The sequence below is a fragment of the Meleagris gallopavo genome, chromosome 26, assembly GCF_905368555.1.
Source record: "Meleagris gallopavo chromosome 26, MGAL_WU_HG_1.1, whole genome shotgun sequence".
Lineage (NCBI taxonomy): Eukaryota > Metazoa > Chordata > Aves > Galliformes > Phasianidae > Meleagris > Meleagris gallopavo.
The window spans coordinates 1828123-1845570 of record NC_139429.1 but is presented as its reverse complement, the minus strand read 5'-3'; the positions used below and the strand labels follow the sequence as shown (position 1 = coordinate 1845570).

At 51.4% G+C, this 17448-nt stretch overlaps 1 protein-coding gene across 7 annotated transcripts in view; it reads left to right on the top strand.

Annotated features, from left to right (window-relative positions):
- Nucleotides 1–5480: 5480 nt before the first annotated feature.
- SNX19 (sorting nexin 19) overlaps nt 5481–17448 on the top strand; it is a 103385-nt gene continuing 91417 nt past the window's right edge. For 5 of the 7 annotated variants that reach the window (XR_002121622.3, XR_014879675.1, XR_002121621.3 and 2 more), the window contains exons 1-8: nt 5481–7549; nt 7703–7841; nt 8650–8750; nt 9033–9152; nt 9449–9579; nt 10335–10431; nt 10647–10833; nt 12912–13041. Coding sequence is in view for 3 of the 7 variants with exons in the window: in XM_085209161.1 (XP_085065287.1) it covers nt 6092–7549; nt 7703–7841; nt 8650–8750; nt 9033–9152; nt 9449–9579; nt 10335–10431; nt 10647–10833; nt 12912–13041 (2363 nt within the window). In the remaining 4 variants the exon portion in view is untranslated. The remainder of the gene's footprint in view (nt 7550–7702; nt 7842–8649; nt 8751–9032; nt 9153–9448; nt 9580–10334; nt 10432–10646; nt 10834–12911; nt 13042–17448) is intronic. The other 2 variants (XM_010723614.4, XM_085209160.1) reach the window with 1 other exon arrangement.

The window sequence follows — 17448 nt, the reverse complement described above, 5'->3', positions numbered from 1 at the left end:
CATCTCAGCACCGTATCAGCTGTGACCCAGAGGATGCCAGCACTGCCCTGTTTCAACCAGAAAGGGATTACATGTCTTCCTCAAGGCCACACAGCCCACTGGAGGCAATCAGAAGCATCCTTTATCCCTCCATTCCAGGCTGGCTCTCTAAACTAGAGCCAATCAGAAATCTCCAGAAGGCTGTGAAAGCCTCAACTGCCCCCATTCCAGTAAGGCATGGGCACAGATATCCCCAGAGATGTTTTTCTGACAGCTGCTCAGCACCATGCATTTTCATGGTCCCCAAACCCTGCTGCCCCTATAAAACCACGTGTCTCTTTCCTACATTGTAATAAAGGGTGATCTCCTTTCAACCACGCTGAGATTGACAAAAATTAAAGGCACTCAGAGGGACAAACTGCACATTTTATCATATAGCCATACAAATTCAACCACTCCACACCAATTCACCCATAACAGCATGGCGTGGCAGAACCCTACATTGGCCACAAACCTCCCTGTATAATCAATGAACACACAGATGCTATAATTATGAAATAAACAAGAAAGTTTGGCTAAGCAAGTTATTACACCAAAAAGAGAATAGATGGAGCGCTTACCTTGTCCTGGGCTCACTGCAAAACTCCAGAGGAGGGATCTCCAGAAGCAAACCCTTCCCCACTGGTGGTCAGCTCTTAAATGGCTCTAAGAGAGCTGCAGCCAGGCTCCACCTCTTCCAGCAGCACAGGTGAATTGCCTTCACCTGTGCTCCCAGGGCTGACTCATTGCTGGCCTCAGGTGATCAATCAGAGGTTCGGGCTGTGATTCAGCAGTTCCCATACGCTCCCCAAACCCGTCCTGCTCCAGCAGTGCTCCTTCCTGCAGGAATTCACTGCAAATCCAACAGCAGATGTGATTTCCAGCTGGGTCCATAGACTGACCACAGCAGGTTCATTAATAACAATTATTAAGTGCTTTATGTTACAAATTAGGCCTGTAGGAATACAAAAACATATCCAGCCGGTTGGTTTACAGCCTCTTGTCAGAGAGGACTGTAAATTCCCACTATCAAAACACTATCATCGTGGCAAAATGGGCACAGGAACACATCGTAAATAACACTTTAAAACAGCTAAATCATCATCAGATGCAAGAGTATAAATTAGTACTCATACACCAATGCAAGGGAAGGCCCCAGCCAACAGCTTCAAGACATCAGGCAGCAAACACACTGATTTTTGTGAAGTCGCAGTTCATTTTTTTGGCTCCCATCTGAAAGGACAGCACATCCCAAGAGGGGGCGGGCAGGCAGGGAGGAGAGGTTCATTGACAAACACCGCAGTCCCTCACTTTGCTCCATGCAGACTTCCCAGCACTGCAGGGCCACCTGCTACCACCGCACCGTGCCGCCAGGGACGGCTCAGCCCTTTGCTCCCAGCTGCTCCCGCCTGCGGCTGGATGCGAGGCAGCTCGCTCATCCCATTACCAAACCCCCGAGGCATCCAGTTCCCCCCACCATGAAAATTTTAATAAAACTGGTGCATCGACTTTCAATTAGAAGGCCGTAAAACGGTTCATTTTCATCTGTTTGTTGCACAGTAACACAGATCCTCGGGAGAAAACAGCGCCTTTTCCAGACTGTCTGCGACGCAGAGAGCATTAATTGAATATTCTGTTGAAACCACCTTCAATTAGTGCCTTGGAGTTTTGCATGACATTCATCACCGCAACTCGCCCGATTCCGCATGCAGCACGTTTGGGGTTTGGTGATGTGCACATCACATTAACTGACTGCGTTGTCCTGAAAATAACAAATTTATTTGCTAATGGGATGCCAGACAGCGTAGGGTGAGCTGCAGCAGCAATGGCTTCCTAGGTTGGACAGCAGAGGGTGGGAGATGGCATCCTGCCTCCACCTCCTCCCCTCCCAGATAAATCCCTCCTGCCAACCCAACCCATATCCTTCCCTTACCCTGTATGGGAAAGTGGAAGCCAACCCTAGAGCTGATGCTATCATCGAGTCAGATGCAGCAACCTTCACAGAATAGAATCATTCCGGTTGGAAAAGACCTCTCAGATCCCCAACCCAACTCATCCCACCATGCCCGCTGCCCACATCCCCAGTAATGGAACACCCCCACGGATGGTGACCCCCCAGTCCCTGTGCAGTGAGTACAGCACTGCTATTCCCACCCCCAGCAGCCTGGAAACCATCACTGAGAATATACACACATCCCCAATTGGGATTTAAGCCATAATTAAGACCTGTTCACCCTTTGTTTCCTGTAGCAGCCTGATTTATCTCTTGGGTTGCTTTTTTTGGAGCTGGGTGCTGACTGGGAGCACAGGACAAAACGCAGAGCCCAGCCTCTCCACAGCTCCCAGTCCCACCTTCACCACCAGTCAGAGGAACCCGGCTGCAAATCTATTGCAAAAAGATCTGAGATGGGCATGGAGACACCAGCTCCTCCCTGCTGCCCCACTCAGCATAGAGCAGAACTGCTGGAAGATATCCTGGTGGAAAGGAGCTTTTATTTTTTGCTCAAAAATTAAACTAAAAATAAATAGCACACTTCAGAATTCTGCATGCATCTCTGCTGACTGGGGGAATCTTTTTCTGACAGGCCCTGATGCACAACGACCTCCTTTCTATTCCTTTCAGGAGCTGCCAGAACCTCTCCAAGCATCAATGCAAGAGGCAGAGGGGAGCCAAGGTGTCCGTCAGGCAGCACAGACTCACAGCCAGAGCCCACAGCAGCACAGGGAAAGGCACAACCAGGGAGGATGGGGAATTCCAACGCACCAACCTTCCTGTGCATCCCACAGATGTTTCCCAGGCAATCACACAGCATCAGGGGAGTGGCACAGCTTTGGAGGATGAACAAGAAGGGGAAACTGAGGCTCAGAGCAACAGCAGAACTGACTACAAGACATGTGAAGCATCGTTAAGCAAGAGCAGAGTTTGTAGAGCTGACTGTAACCTCTTGCAGTGACAGCTGATATTAGCAAGGTGATGTTAATAAGCAGATCTTACATGCAAATTCCTACATGCAAAACTGTACAACTTTGAAGACTGTCAAGTGCACAGCGAGCAGATTTTTTAATTACAGGGGGTCTTTTCATTGCAGCACCACTATTAGCTCCAGCCAGCAGATCTCTGGGAGGCTGAGGAGTGGAGATGGGAAGATCCACGGCATGCAGACACCCAGGTCCAACGGGCCACATCACACCGCTTGCACATCAATGAGCAAAGCACAAAGCGTGTGTTTCCAGCAGGGCTCAGAGCTGGGTCCGTTGGCCTCCAGCCAAGCCACAGGGAAAGAGAAAAATCTTAAAGAGAAACACGAAAACAGCAACAACAGGAGAGCTTTGGAGAAATGCCGCACATGGGCCAGCATTTCTTTTAATTGTTTCTTAACTTTCTATCTGCAGATCCGCAGAGCGCTCTCATATAATCAGGTCCTCTACGCAGGGGATTAGCAGGCTTACGTCCTGCGGATCCAATCAGGAAAGTCTATCAGCAAAACATACTTATGTTGATACAGCTATTATAATCTGCATAATTCTTCTGAGTTCACATACTTAACGGATAGCAAACAGAGTCATTACTGCTGCAACTTGCAGCCATAGGATCTCCACGAGCCATTCGCCGCAGTGTTTTTTTATTATTCATAGCTTTAGTTATTGATTTTCGGGAGAAGATACATGCTTTTAAGCACCATAAAAGCAAAGGAGGAAAACAAATAGCGCTATTCCAAGATTAATACCCTGTTTGTAATAGAAGTATGGCTGTCACATTGTGCTGTATATGGCTGATGGAGCCTTGACAAATTCCATGCTAAACAGCCAAGGCGCTTAAGGAGCTCATTAAATAATTTAAAAGCCAAGCATGGGGGGGGGGAGGGAGAGTCCTACCAGCGCCTGCTGAGTGATGTGCCAGGAGTGCCTGCATCACCCATATTTGAGCAGGGCATCCAAATCTCACCATCCTATAGCAATAGTGCTCATCCACAGCCTCAGTGCTCCAACACAAAGTCAGACCCAAATCACTGCAGCAGCCTCACGCTGCCTTCTGCCCACCCCAGCCAAGGGCTCAGCACCTCACACCCCCACACCTCAGCACACTGTTGTGCCACATCTTACACTGCACTCTAAATGTGCTCATCCTCCAAAAAAGCACTGCAACAAAAGCCACAGTTTCACCATAGGGAATGACTGAGGATAGGATTGACGGGAGCTGCCTTCTCCATCCATCCAAGCAGCTCCTGCCACTACTTGGGGAGGGGAGAAGGAAACGAGCCCCGAGGCGAAGGCACCACACCGCGCTTCTCCGTGCCAGACTCGCACAAAGAGCCACACGGTGATTGATGTCCCACACAGGGCTCTCATCTGTGCTCACCCAGCAGCAGCAGAGCTGTGCAGCCACCTCCCCGCAGCAGCGCCGCGGCTTTACAGCCTCCAGGAGCCCGCAGCTCTGAGCCACTGCATTTTCACACAATCACAGAATGGCCAGGGTTGGAAGGGACCTCAAGGATCACGGATCTCCAACCCCCCTGCTATATGTAGGACCACCAACCTCCACATTTAACAGTAGACCAGGCTGCCCAGGGCCCCATCCAACCTGGCCTTGAACAGCTCTAGGGATGGAGGGGGCATCCACAGCCTCTCTGGGCAGCTGTTGCAGCACCTCACCACTCTCACGGTAAAGAACTTCCCCCTGACATCCAACCTAAATCTTCCCTCCCTCAACTTCAAACCATTTCCCCTTGTCCTGCAGTTATCTACCCTACCAAAGAGTTGATTCCCCTCCTGTCTGTAGGCTCCCTTTAGGTACTGAAAGGCTGCACTGAGGTCACCCCGCAGCTTCTCTTCTCCAGGCTGAACAAGCCCAGCTCCCTCAGCCTGTCTTTGTAGGAGAGGTGCTGCAGCCCTTTGATCATCTTTGTGGCTCTGCTCTGGACCCTCTCCAACACCTCCCTGTGGTTCTTGTACTGGGGGCTCCAGACCTGGACACAGTTCTGGAGATGTGGCCTCACAAGAGCAGAGTAGAGGGGGACAATTACCTCCCTGCTGGCCGCCCCTCTGCTGATGGAGCACAGGATCCCATTTGCTTTCCAAGCTGCAGGAGCACACTGTTGGCTCACGTTCAGCTTTTCATCCATCAAGACCCCCAGGTCTTTCTCTGCAGGGCTGCTCTCAAGGACCGCTCCTTCCAGTCTGTACGGATGCCCGGGATTTCTCCGGCCCAAATGCAAAGCTGCATCATTTACACGCGTCCCCATCACAACAAAGCGCATGCGGGAACGCCAATGTGAGAGCACAAACTATTTTGTTGTTGTTGTTCTTAATGCACGACGAGAATCGCGAAGGCGAACGCTGCTATTTTCGCAGCGCGTGCAAAAGAGCCCAGCGCTCGCGCGGGAACCTCCAGCGCGCGCCCAACGGCCGCAGTGCCGCGCGCCCGCCGCGAGAGGGCGATGCAGCGCGCGCGGAGCTGCAGGGGGGCGGGGCCGGAAAAGGAGGGAAAAGAGGCGGATCCCGCGCCTCCCGGATCCCGGTGCGGTGGTTCCGTTACGGGGTGCAGCCGGTAGTGCGGAGCCCGGGGCCTGGAGCGATGTCGGGTGGCTGAGATTGGAACCGCGGCAGGGAGGTTGCTGTGTCGGTGCTCTGGTGTTTGCCGGTTGCGGTTCTGTTGCTCGGTGAGGGGGCAGGGAGGGACCCGGAGGAGGAGGAGGCGCGGTCGGTAAAGCCGTGCTGCGTGCAGCCCCGGTGCTTGGGGCCGCGTGGGGTCATTGAGCAGCGCTGTGCGAGGGAACTGCGGCCGTAATGTTCGGTTGGGAGCCCAGTAGATAGCAGCTCTATTAACTGAGCCCTCGGCCAGCCCTAATGCCCAGCTGGGTGCGTGCTGCTCCTAGCCCGAGTGCCTGCTTAGGAGCCCGGAGCCCCAGCGGCTCTTAGTTCTGAGCAGCCTGCTGGCTGCAGCCCGCGCTGCCCTGTCCTTGCAGCCTGCCGGCTCAGCAGCAGTTCGGCTGAGGCCCGGTGTTTGCAGCCCCGATACCAAATCCAGATCCCATTGCAGAGCCTGACCGCCAAACCCCACCGCTGCTGCGCCATGCCGTGCCGCCGAGAGCTGCTGGCACTGCTGGCCGTGCTGGGTTGGCTGCTGGTGCTGCTGCTGGACCTGCAGGTGCTGGCGCTGCTGTGTGGGACCGCGGCGGCGCTGGGTGGGTGGCTGGGACCCCGAGCACTGAGCAGGCCAGGCTGGCGGCTGCGCTTAGAGCGCTTTGCTGGATCCCTGCGGCCGGCGGCACCCAGCCCCGAGGCGGAGGAGCAGCTGGAGCAGGAGATCAGCAGCACCGTCAGGAAAGTGGTGAGGGACTTCGTCTCCTCCTGGTACCGCACCGTCAGCAGTGAGCGCGCCTTTGAGGCTGAGGTGGAGAAGGCCATGCTGGGGCTGGCGGCTGAGCTGAGGCGGCGGATGGCGCGGGTTGACCGCCAGGCCCTGGCCTGCCGGCTGCTCCTGCTGTGCGGCCATCACCTGCACAGCTACCTGCGGGCCCTGCGGGGCCACGGGCTGCTGTGGCAGGAGTACCGTCGGGTCGCAGGCCTGCACCCGGCCCTCTGCAGCCCGGCGGCTGAGGTGAGCTATGCCCGTGCCTCTGTGGAGCTGCTGCTGCGGGCTTTGGTGCCTCGGCCCCACCTGGAGACGCGGACGGGTCGCTTCGTGGTGGTGGAGCTGGTGGCCTGCAACGTGCTGCTGCCCGCCATCAGGAAGATGGCTGACCCTGATTGGATCAACCTGCTGCTGGTCGGGGCCTTCCCCAGGAAGACACAGGGCGAGGAGCCCTGCCCTGCAGTTCCAGTGCCAGACTCTCTGCCTCTCACAGTTCAGCTGGATGCTGCCCCAGCAGTACCACTTCTATCCCCGTCACCTGGGCGAGAAGCAGGGGCTGGTGGTGAGGATGGTGTGGATGTGCCAAGTGAGCCACCCCGCAGTGAGGGGGTTGTCCTGAGGCCACGAGGCCTGGGCTTGCTGTTCCCTTATGAGGGTTTGGAGCTGGATTCTCCGAGCCAGGATGTGGAGCTGCTGGCACCATCGCCTGCTGGAGAGCTTCTTGATGAGCCTCTCCCTGATGTTCCCACTCCGCTGGAGGGAGCAGACACTTCAGAGGATGGGATGGGGGATCTGGAGGATGGCCATTCCACCAGCAGTGATGCTGGACTGCTACTCCCCTCTGCTTATGTTCTGGGCTCCTGCCCTGACATCCAGATTGATCCAGTGATGGAGACGGAGGAGGACAGTCCCAAGAAGTGCTCTGTGCAACGGCCCTGCACCTTGGGGAAAGAACTGGGAACACCGGAGGCCCTACCACAAAGCCCGTCAGACCCTGTTCAGCCCCTTCCCCTGCTCTCATCCTCCCCGACTGCTCCCATCAGCACCTTCAGCTTTGAGCCTCTCAGCAGCCCTGACGGACCAGTGGTCATCCAGAACCTGCGCATAACTGGCACCATCACTGCCCGTGAGCACAGTGGGACTGGCTTCCACCCCTACACCTTGTACACCATCAAGGTGAGTTGTAGCCCAGTGTCACCCATCCCTTCATCGTGACGAATGTGCATGCTGTGTGGGGAGAGAGCTGGGGAGTTGTTAGGTGGGATGTGTTGGCAACGTGGTATTGTTTGGGGGTCTGTAAGGGTTAACGAGCGTTGCTTTCCTCCTCAGTATGAGACAGCCCTGGAAGGTGAGGTTGCAGGCAACCTTCAGCAGATGGCCTACCACACTGTGAACCGCCGCTACCGGGAGTTCCTCAACCTGCAGACCAGGCTGGAGGAGAAACCGGAGCTCCGCAAATTCCTGAAAAGTCAGTGCTGCCTCAGCTTCCTGTGAACACCCCTCTGTGATCACAGCGTGCCCCTCCCTGCTCTGAGCATATGGAGCCCTGTCTGAGCCAGTCTGGGTGCTGGGCTGTTCGAGGTGCCTGTGTGCTCTATGCAGAGCTGATGGGATGTGGAATTTCTTCAGCATGCAAATCATGGTGTTGCAGAAATCATCCTTGTTCCCTGCAGTGGAAATACTAAGTCATGGCCTAAAACAGTGATGGGGCACCTGGTGGGAAGGCAGAGGCAACACAGGGGAGCTCAGGTGCATGCAATGTACCTGAGTGATTAGAAGGGGTGGAGTCAGGTTCCACCCTTTCCCAGCCCTCATTTAAGGCTTGGCAGTGGAAGTGAGGGAGATCCCTGCCTACCTGAGGCTTTCCAAAGGTAAGCAGCTCTTTTCCTTCATTTCTGCTGCACTTGGGTTCATTCTCATTTGCTGCAGCCAAAGACTCACCCTGCTATTATCACTGTACTTTCCATCCCATTATAGCATTATATTCCTAAACAGCTTTTTTGCAGTTCTGCACCTTGGCAATGAACAGCAACACCAAAATGTTAGCAATCTGTGAGCATCTTGCTTGTGTGAGCAAGTGCTGTATGTAAGCTATACTATAAATAAAAAATTGAATTTATCTCATTTCTACACAGATGGATTTAAGGTCTGACTCAGCCTGATCTGGGGGGTGTATTGGGCTGAGCAGTAGTGATCATTTTAAGTGAAAGAGCATTAAGATTTTAATACAGCTCTTACAGCTCTCTCGAGCTTACAAATGTGCATTTTATTTCCAGATATCAAAGGACCAAAGAAACTGTTCCCTGATCTCCCATTTGGAAATATGGACAGCGATAAAGTGGAAGCCAGAAAAAGTCTGCTGGAATCTTTCTTGAAGGTGAGGTATTTGGTGCTTGTATCCACTGCTTCCTGTGGCTGCTGAGATGGTTTTCACTATTCCCCTTCCTTTGGTGCAGCAGTCAGATCACTGCTGATGTGATACCTGGGAGCTGGGCTCTTGTGCTGGCTCTTAAATATTTTATTTTACTGGCATAAAGCAGTGGCTCAGGATAGTTGTCTGTTGACACAGTGGAGCACCTCAGGTGTTTTCTGCTTGCATTTCACATGAGAAAGCTGGGATGCTCGCTCAGAGAAGAGCTAAAACCCTCTCCTCTTACAGCAATTGTGTGCAGTACCTGAGATTGCAAACAGTGAGGAAGTGCAGGAGTTCCTTGCTCTGAACACTGATGCCAGGATTGCGTTTGTCAAGAAGCCCTTTGTTGTCTCCAGGATAGACAAGGTAGGTGGGTGGGAAATGGGCAGTGTGAACCTCTTTTGAGTGCACCAAATTCCCTTTGCACGTGTCTGCATTGCTGCTGCAATAGCAGCTAGAAAAGTCAAACTCTGTGTAGATGCATTGAGCTTGCCCAGGAAGCCACAAAGGGTGAAAAGGAAGGGTCAGAGCCCCTCTGAGAGCCTGTTTTGTCACTTCTTTTTTTTCACATGGAAAACAGGGACACTGCAAGTCTTAAAACTCTTTGATTCTTATTCACGAAAACTGTCAGTGGTTGATGGTATTCCTGGCTCTTGCTGCAGATTGTTGTCAATGCCATTGTGGACACCCTGAAGACAGCATTCCCCAGGTCAGAGCCACAGAGCCCCACAGAGGATCTGAGTGAGTCTGAAGTGGATGGGAAATATCAGCCAGATGGGAAGAAGGCAAACAAGTAAGGGCTCCTTCAGCTGTCCAATTGCAGTTGAGTTTCTTTCTCTCTTGCATGCTGAGAAGGGCAGTCGAGCCCTTGTTTGGATTAAAGATTTTTCCAGGAATGATCAGACTTCCACAGCATGAATATAGCTCTTGTTGTTGTTGTTCCAGGAAAAAAAATGTTTTGCTAGGAAAAGCATTGGATTACATTTTTTTTTTTAACAAAAATTGTGTGAGAACAAAAAGAAGGAAAAAAGTTCAACTTCTAAAGTATCTTGGCTGGAAAGAGCATTCCTTCATGATAAACAGACTATTTTACAATGTGTCCCAAGTCTGAAATGCCCTTTCATATCCTCCTTTATGTATATGTGTTTATAATTAAATTTCACAATCCTGCTGGGTATGTCTCAACTCAGATCTTGTCTGAACACTTTCCTGGATGTGCTGATGTGCTCATACCTTGCTGAACAGCATTGTGTACATCTGCATGCGGGCTCTTATCTAAAACACCTGTCAAGGAAGGTGTTGTGGTGGATATTGGGAAGCTGTGGCTATGCCAATATTTAAGAATGTTGTTGAAGACAGGTAATCCTAAAGCTTTCATTGCATGGTTCTGCAGCTAGCTTTTGTTATCCTTGGTGGGGCAGATGCTGTTTGGAACCACTTTAGCTCTAATCAGACTTCGTTTGCTGGTACGAGCTCTTGGCTGAAACTGGGAAACATTGCTTGCAGTTTGTGGGGAAAATCCTGACTGTGTCCTGTGTCATTCTCCAGGTCCAGGCTTAGGTTTCCATCCAGCAAAATCACTCCAGTGCTGAGTGTGAGTGAAGCACATGACAGGATTGTGTACTCTGTGAGGGAGGGCAGCGCTGTAAGTTCAGATCCCTCTTATGATGCTTTCATGATCCTGATCACTGCCCTGTTGGGGTGCAGTTATCCATGTGCACAAAGGCTGTGGCTGCTGCAGCCTTGTACCTGCATGCCAGGCCTTTGCAGAAAGATGCTGAGCACCCCTAGGTGCTTTATTGGATGGTGGGGGCTGTCTGGGCAGTATAAACTGGTACTAATACACCGGTGCTTTTGTAGGTCTCTGGCACCCTGTCACTGGCTGCTATGGAGTCCTTCATCCAGAAACAGGAGAAGCTGCTGGAAGGAGTCCCCAGCAAAGCTCCTGAGGGCGAGGGGAGTGAAGAAGCCAAGGAAAAATCTGTGCAGGAGGATACAGATGGGCTGAACACGTTGGAGCAGGAAGCACATCTGGACACAGACACGGGTGAGCTTGGTCCCATTGCTCCAGCCTTTTTCCCCAGGTCCTGCACCAGCTGCCTGCTGAGCATCTGGTCCCCTGCCTGTTGCTCCTTGATTGATGAGGCAGCAAGCTGAGTCCTTCGTGGTGCTTTTGGGAAGTTGCTCTCATCCTTATTGCTTTTGGAGGCAACTTGAGTCTTGGCTCATTTGTGCTGCTGTAGGTTTTCGTGTTAGTGTGGTCTCTACAGTTACTGCTGAAATACATTTCTTTAGGATGTGCTACCTGAACTGCTAATGTTGTAAAACCTAGTTCTTTTGTGTGGATTAAATGTCAGATTATGGTTTCTTGATAGTCTCAAGTTAGCCTTGATTTGTCCATACACTGTAAAAGGACATTTGAGAGTCTCTTAAGTTGGGATGAATTCATTGCAAATAGCAAATGCATAACCTCAGTTAAAGGAACAATGTTCAGTTTCTGGTTATAGATCCCCCCTCTGAATCACAGAGGTCTTTGTCCTCTCAGAGCAACTACATGCTTACCCTGAGTGTGAGCAAAGATGTTCTCCAATCTTCTTTGTGGAATAGCTAAACTCTATCAGCTGGAACTTCCCAGAAATTTTGTTCCAATGGTTTGAAAGTTTGACAAGCTCTGACTGGAAGCACGTGCTTGTGACAGGATGGGTCTGGGGTTCTGAAACAGCCTGTGCTACCAGCTCTGCCTGTAAGCTTTGAACACATGCCTGCAGTTGTTTTGGAGCTGCTGTGGAGCAGGACTGGAATGGGAAGTCAGCACTGTACAGAGGACAGGAGATAAAGACTGGCCAAGTTAGCTTTACCCTTGAGGAAACCTGTACATAAATGATGTCAAATGCTTGTGGGCTGAGACAGGGCAGACTGGTCTGGCTGGACAAAAGGAATGTATGTCTGGGGCTAAAGGCAAGCAGCATCTCTATCTACTTGCTGGCTGGAGGAGAGTGGCCAGCAGCTCTGCAAGGAAGGAGGCTTGGATGCAAACGGGAACAAACAGAGCTTACTGTCAGCCCCTTTTTTTTTTTTTTGACCTATGGAGTTGCAGTGAAGCAAGCAGCCTGCTCTGGTTCTTGCATGGGGAAGTCAACTCAGAGGGCACAGCTATGGGATTAACTTGTGCGTGGCCCAGAGCAAGAGGCTGAGTGCACTCAAACGCCTGAACTCCTCCAAATAAATGGCTTCAAGTTATTTGTTCACGAGTAGCAAGGAGGGTAGGAGACGTGATGGGGTTTGGAAACTCTCCCCTTCACCTCCATCAGTTCTCTATAGGGGAAGAGAGGTAGAAAGATGAGTTATTGGAAAATAGCTGAGTAGTTCTGCAGGTGCACCAGCCTTGGGTTGAGGTGCTGGCCTAAGAGTGGTTATCTCAGGCAGATTTGTTGTGCATTTACAGCTTTGTTCTGTATCTCTACAATGCTTTGCATCCAGACAGCATAGATTTGTTTCTCTAGCAAGCTGAATGTGTTTTTACTCTAGGCTTTCTCATCCATCTGAGGTTGAGAGAAGTTTTGCTGTACCTGATCTGTGCCACCAGGTGTTTATGTCTGGATGTAGGAGCGTTACTGTCAGAACTGATGCATCTGGATAAACCAGATGTTCCATCCATTGTCGTGCTGGGACTCGGACCTGCCACACGATGGCAGCCCACAGACACCAAGCAGAGCTCTGTGCCTGGAGAACTGCATGTGTTAGGGGAACGTTCAGGAAAACGGGTGGGGATGGTCCTCAGCAGTGTTCCTTACTCCTGGCTACAATCACAATCTTCCTTCTCACCTGTTCTGGTCACACTGCTATCTTCATGCATAGTCTAAGGGTTGATAAGATAGCAGGAGCTGGGCAAAACTGCCCTTGCTGTGTTCTGGTGGCTGCAGGGCTGTGCTGCTTGAGTGGAAGTGGAAATGAGGATGACGAGGGCAGGATCAACAGACTGACTACCTGCATATTGCACGAGGTGTTAAGTTGGGGAGCAAAGCATTACTCAGACTGTTGGGGGGAAAAGAGTGGAGTTCATCTGCTTTTCACCATTGTTTGCTTAAGCTCTGAGCTGACTTATCCTCCTCTTCCTCCTGGCAGACTCTGAGACTGCTTTGGCTGACCTGGCCCTGGACTTGCTGCGTTTGCTGCTGATGGATCACTGGAGCTGGCTGGGCATGGAGAATATCCAGAAGGTCTTCCACTTGCTCTTTGGGACCCTCATTCAAAGGTAAGGTGTCAGTGACCAACCTCCCAGCTGCATAGTGGCACTGCCTTTGGAGTTGCTCTAAAATGGAGCTCTGTGAAGTAAATATCTTGGAGGTTTGCTTTCTCTGTGAGCAGCACTATAATGCCAGGAGACAGCCTTCTGGTTTTTGATATGGTGGAAAGCCGTGTGAATTTCTCCCTTAGAGAAGGAGTAAATATGCCCAACTCCTTAGCTCTCCAGGGAGAGTTTGGCTTCTGCTGCACTCCTGCTGCCCAGGGCCTCAGCTTGTGTTCTCAGCGAAAGGAGAATAAACAGGCATGGGGAGCAGGGACTTGTCAAGTAACAGCTCCCAGGGCCTTCGCTCTCACTGATACATCCCTTTCCAATCTGTGGTGGGCCAGTAGTGCCTGTGCTGGGCACTGACCCACAGATGTATTAGGGAAAGACTTCCTTTCCAGCTGGTATGTGCTTGCCAAGCCTTTCTGAGGCCAGTGCCTCTGTGTGGTAAGGCACTAGGCCAAGACACACAAACAGAGCATTTGTGTTTTTTTTTCTGTAGGTCAAAGACTATCACCAGCTGAGGATGTGGTCTGTAGTGTAAAAGATAAGCCTTTCCAGAAGTACTTGGGCTAGGGGGAGCCTCAGAGCAGTGCTTTTCCCACTCCTGCACCCTCTCTTCTGTAGCAGGCATTCAAAGGCAGTGCCAGAATGTGCAGCACCGTGTTGTAACCTGGGTGGTAACTTGAGCTGCCCTCAGCAGAGGTTGCTGAAGCATTTTGAGGTCAGAGCCTGCTGGCTGTCACAGTTGAGTTGGTTTCCTCAAGTGGGAGGAGGTGGGTATTACTCCAGTTTCTCCAAAATGGGTTCTGGTGTCTTGGGGAGTGAGCTGGAACCCAATCCTTGCATGTAAGCACGGAGTTATGAGAGCTTGAGCATGCATGTCATAGCCTCCTAATAAGCTGTGTCCCAGTCACCCAGGGAGCCTGCAGCACTGACACGTGGCATTGGTATTTTCCACTAGAGAAGCTGTCATATACAAAGCACATGCCTGGCTCTGGAAACTGGAGGAGCTCTGTCTGTTGTGCTGGCCGAGCTGCGTGAGGATGGATGTGGTTGTAGCAGCTCAGCTTCAATGGGTCTGGGTGAACCTGAATGTGTTGCATGCAAACCTTGGGCTGGAGGTGATGGTGCAAGGTCCTGTGACTTCTTAATGCTACAGAGTGCAGATACCACGTGTCCCTGGGAATGGATGTGCCTGTGCTGAATTCTGCTTGACCTGGGAGCACTTAAGGTGTTAGAAGGGGTTTGTTGCTGCAGGCTTCTCTCTCATCTTGGGCTCCATGAGAAACATGCTGTTCTTGCAGCTTCCTCTATGGACATGGCTATTGCTGTGCACTCCATGTGCCCCATATGAGAGCAGAAAAATCAAAGCAGCAGCACCACCTATGAAGAAGTCAGACTTCTCCAGGGAGCTCACCTCTCCTCCTTTGGGAACTTCTATCCAAAAGACTTTAGTGTCTACAGCATTGCTGTGGAGCACCAGCATTACCTTTGTGTAGGTGGTGACTGAGCCCTCCCTATCCCACTGTGCTCCTTTTCCTCCCTCCTCTGTAGCTGCAGTCACTGGAGCCAGGCACCATCTGTCTCTGCTAACTGTCAGCTCGATGGCAGTGCAGAGTATGCCCGAAAAAGGTATTGTTAAGTAAAAGGGAGCTGTGTGTGCAAGCCTGCATCTGAGCAGTGCTCATCTCATTATGTAACAGGGAGTGATCCTTTTTTGGAGCTGAAAGGAGAGGTGGGTGGAGGGGAGCTTCCAGCAGCCCCTGCATGTTCAGGTCCCTGTAACTGAGCCCTGCTCCCTGCCCATCTGTCTGACCTCCCTCCCGTGGGCTGGGAATGATGAACTCTCACCAGGAACTTGTTTGCTGAGAGTAGATGGGGCTATTCTGGGCTTTTCAGGGAAAGAGATAAAAAGCATTTGGAGAATCCACGTCCTTTTTGGAGCCTGTGAGTCAAAGCAGCATTAAAAATAAACGGTGAGCATGTAAAGAATGCTGTGCTGTGACCCTGCACCCTGCCCTCGATCTGTCCTCAGTGGCATGCTGGTCACTGGGTCGGGGTCTGCCAGCTCCTTTTGGCTTCTGCTGGGGTTTTCTTAGGACTGTATTACTTTCTGAAGGCAGGGCAACCAATAATTGGGAACTACAGTACCACCAGGTGAGCATCTCAGAACGGCATCCTGGGATTGACAAGTTGTCAGTGGAGCAGCAAGCAGTCCTTGCAGCCAACCCTAGGGTCCCTGCAGCAATCTGGGTGACAGCATGGGTCCAAAGGATGCTGCAGCTTCCTCTCATAGAGATCTCTGCCCCTTGCTCCTTGTGTAAGGGCATGTTTTAGTGCTGCAGCCATCATGCAGGATGGTTTGGGTGGGCTCTGCTACCCTGGGCTTGCTTTTTGCTGCCCTCTTGGCTTCAGGGCTCTGTGTTGGAGCCTGTTGGTGTCAAGCCAGGTGTTGGGGCATTTGTGGTATGAGTCAAAGAGATCACAGCTCCTCTGTGTTTCTTGCTGATTTTTTTCTGCTTTATCTTCCTTGATCTCTGTGCCAACAGAACTGGCGAAAACAAAGTCCCATGGCAGCCCCCTTGATCCTCTCAACCTCAAGTGCCACCAGCCTGTAGTGTTGCCTGATCCTCTTCAATGCCTGTGAGTCAGCCTGCCTGCACCTGCAGTGTGAGCAGGCTGGGGACGTGCTACCCATGGCCAGCACCTTGTCCTGGTTGCTCAGAGCTGTCAGGTCTGCATCCAAAGCAGCAGTAAGACCTGGTGCTAAGCATGGTGCAAAACCACTCTGCACCCAGAGCAGGATGTGGTTGTGCTTGGGCAGATGTTCACTGCAGAGATCTGTTCTCTCTCTGCATTATCTCTGAGAAAGCCATTACAGAGCAGAGCCAGCCTGTGCTTTCTGGTGCCAGGAGAAGCCAGGAAGGCTGGTGCTAAAGCTGTTCCCAGCACTCAGTAACCTTTAGCTCTGTTGCTGGCAGGCAGCTCACCACATCTCTCATGTTTTGCTGCAGGTGGAGTGCTTCAGTCCATTTGTTCCTCTGCCTTGTTCCCTGCTGTGGGGACGGTTAGCCAGCATCCCTTTGGCTCTGCAGTGAGGGCTGCAGAGATCTCATTGCTCTTTTGCTGCAAGCCCATGCCCCTGCCTGCATGGCAGCAATAGTTTGGATGCAGGGCAAGCAGCCTTATGGCATCCTCCTCCTTCTCACCTCTGGCTTTGGCTGTTGTAGCTGCAAGCAGCAACAGGACTTGCAAGCCTGGGGTGCGTCAGCAAAAGCAATCTTTAGGACTGTGTGTGTCTTCATGTGTGTGTAAAGTAAATAAAAGGCTGCTTGGAAACAAGCCTTGATTCAGTCGTCTCCAAGCACCTGGAAATTTTGGATCTGGCTTTGAATCTTTGTCCCAAACAATTCTTTTCCCCTCATTTAGAGGCAGCATTCTTCCAAAAACAGCCGCTAGAATGAGGCAAGTGCTCTCTACTTTGATAACAATTGCAACATTATTTTAACTGCATCTCGTTTTCTCTTGACTCTGTTTCAGCAATTAGAGACTTGCCAACTTTCTTTTTTCCAAATTAAGAAGCAAGAAAATTTCCAACAGAGGAGAATAAGCAGGAAAAAATTGAAGGGACGTAGTTTTTCCTTGTGGGCTGTAATTTTCCCCAGCTCATGAAGGGTTAATTCTGTTATTAAGTATTTTTTTTTTCCTGAAGTGGGCTAATGAAGCAATCTGCTTTGAGCAGGACCTGGCTGAGACAGCCTGGCCTCTCCCTGGGGCACTACTGAGAGCTTAATTGGCTCAATAAATACTTGATGAAGATGTTATCAAAAGCTGGGATGCTTTGTTCAAAATCAGGGGATTTTGGGGATGATTTTTTTTTCATTGCAGAGCTTTCTCCCCCTTTCCTGAGCCCCACGGTGTTGCAGGGAGATCTAACTTGAGAAAAGTAAGAACCCAGCAGAGCAGCTATGTTGGTTTACTGCAGGAAGATGTTAGAGCTGGAGCCAGTGTTCCTGAGCTTTCTTTTTGCAGCAGATGTGATGGAGAGAGCAGCCAGTAATGTGGCAGCAGCAAACCTGAACGTGCAGGTAAAGCTTTGTGCCTCCCAACAGCAAGGCTGATGTGCTCTGCCCCCAGGGAAATGCTGTGCATGCTGTGCCCTTCATCTCCCAGTGCTTTTCCAGCTCCAATCTCAGTGCATCACATCAGCAAAGTGCTGGTGCAGGCAGGACTACCAAGCACGCTGCATCTGCTACCTGCGGGAGCTCCCTGCAGCTTCGTGTGTTCCTTCCTTCCCCCAGAGCAGCTGCCCTTGGCACAGCTGTGTTTGGGAGGCTGGCAAGACACTCTGTTCAAGGGGAAGGCACT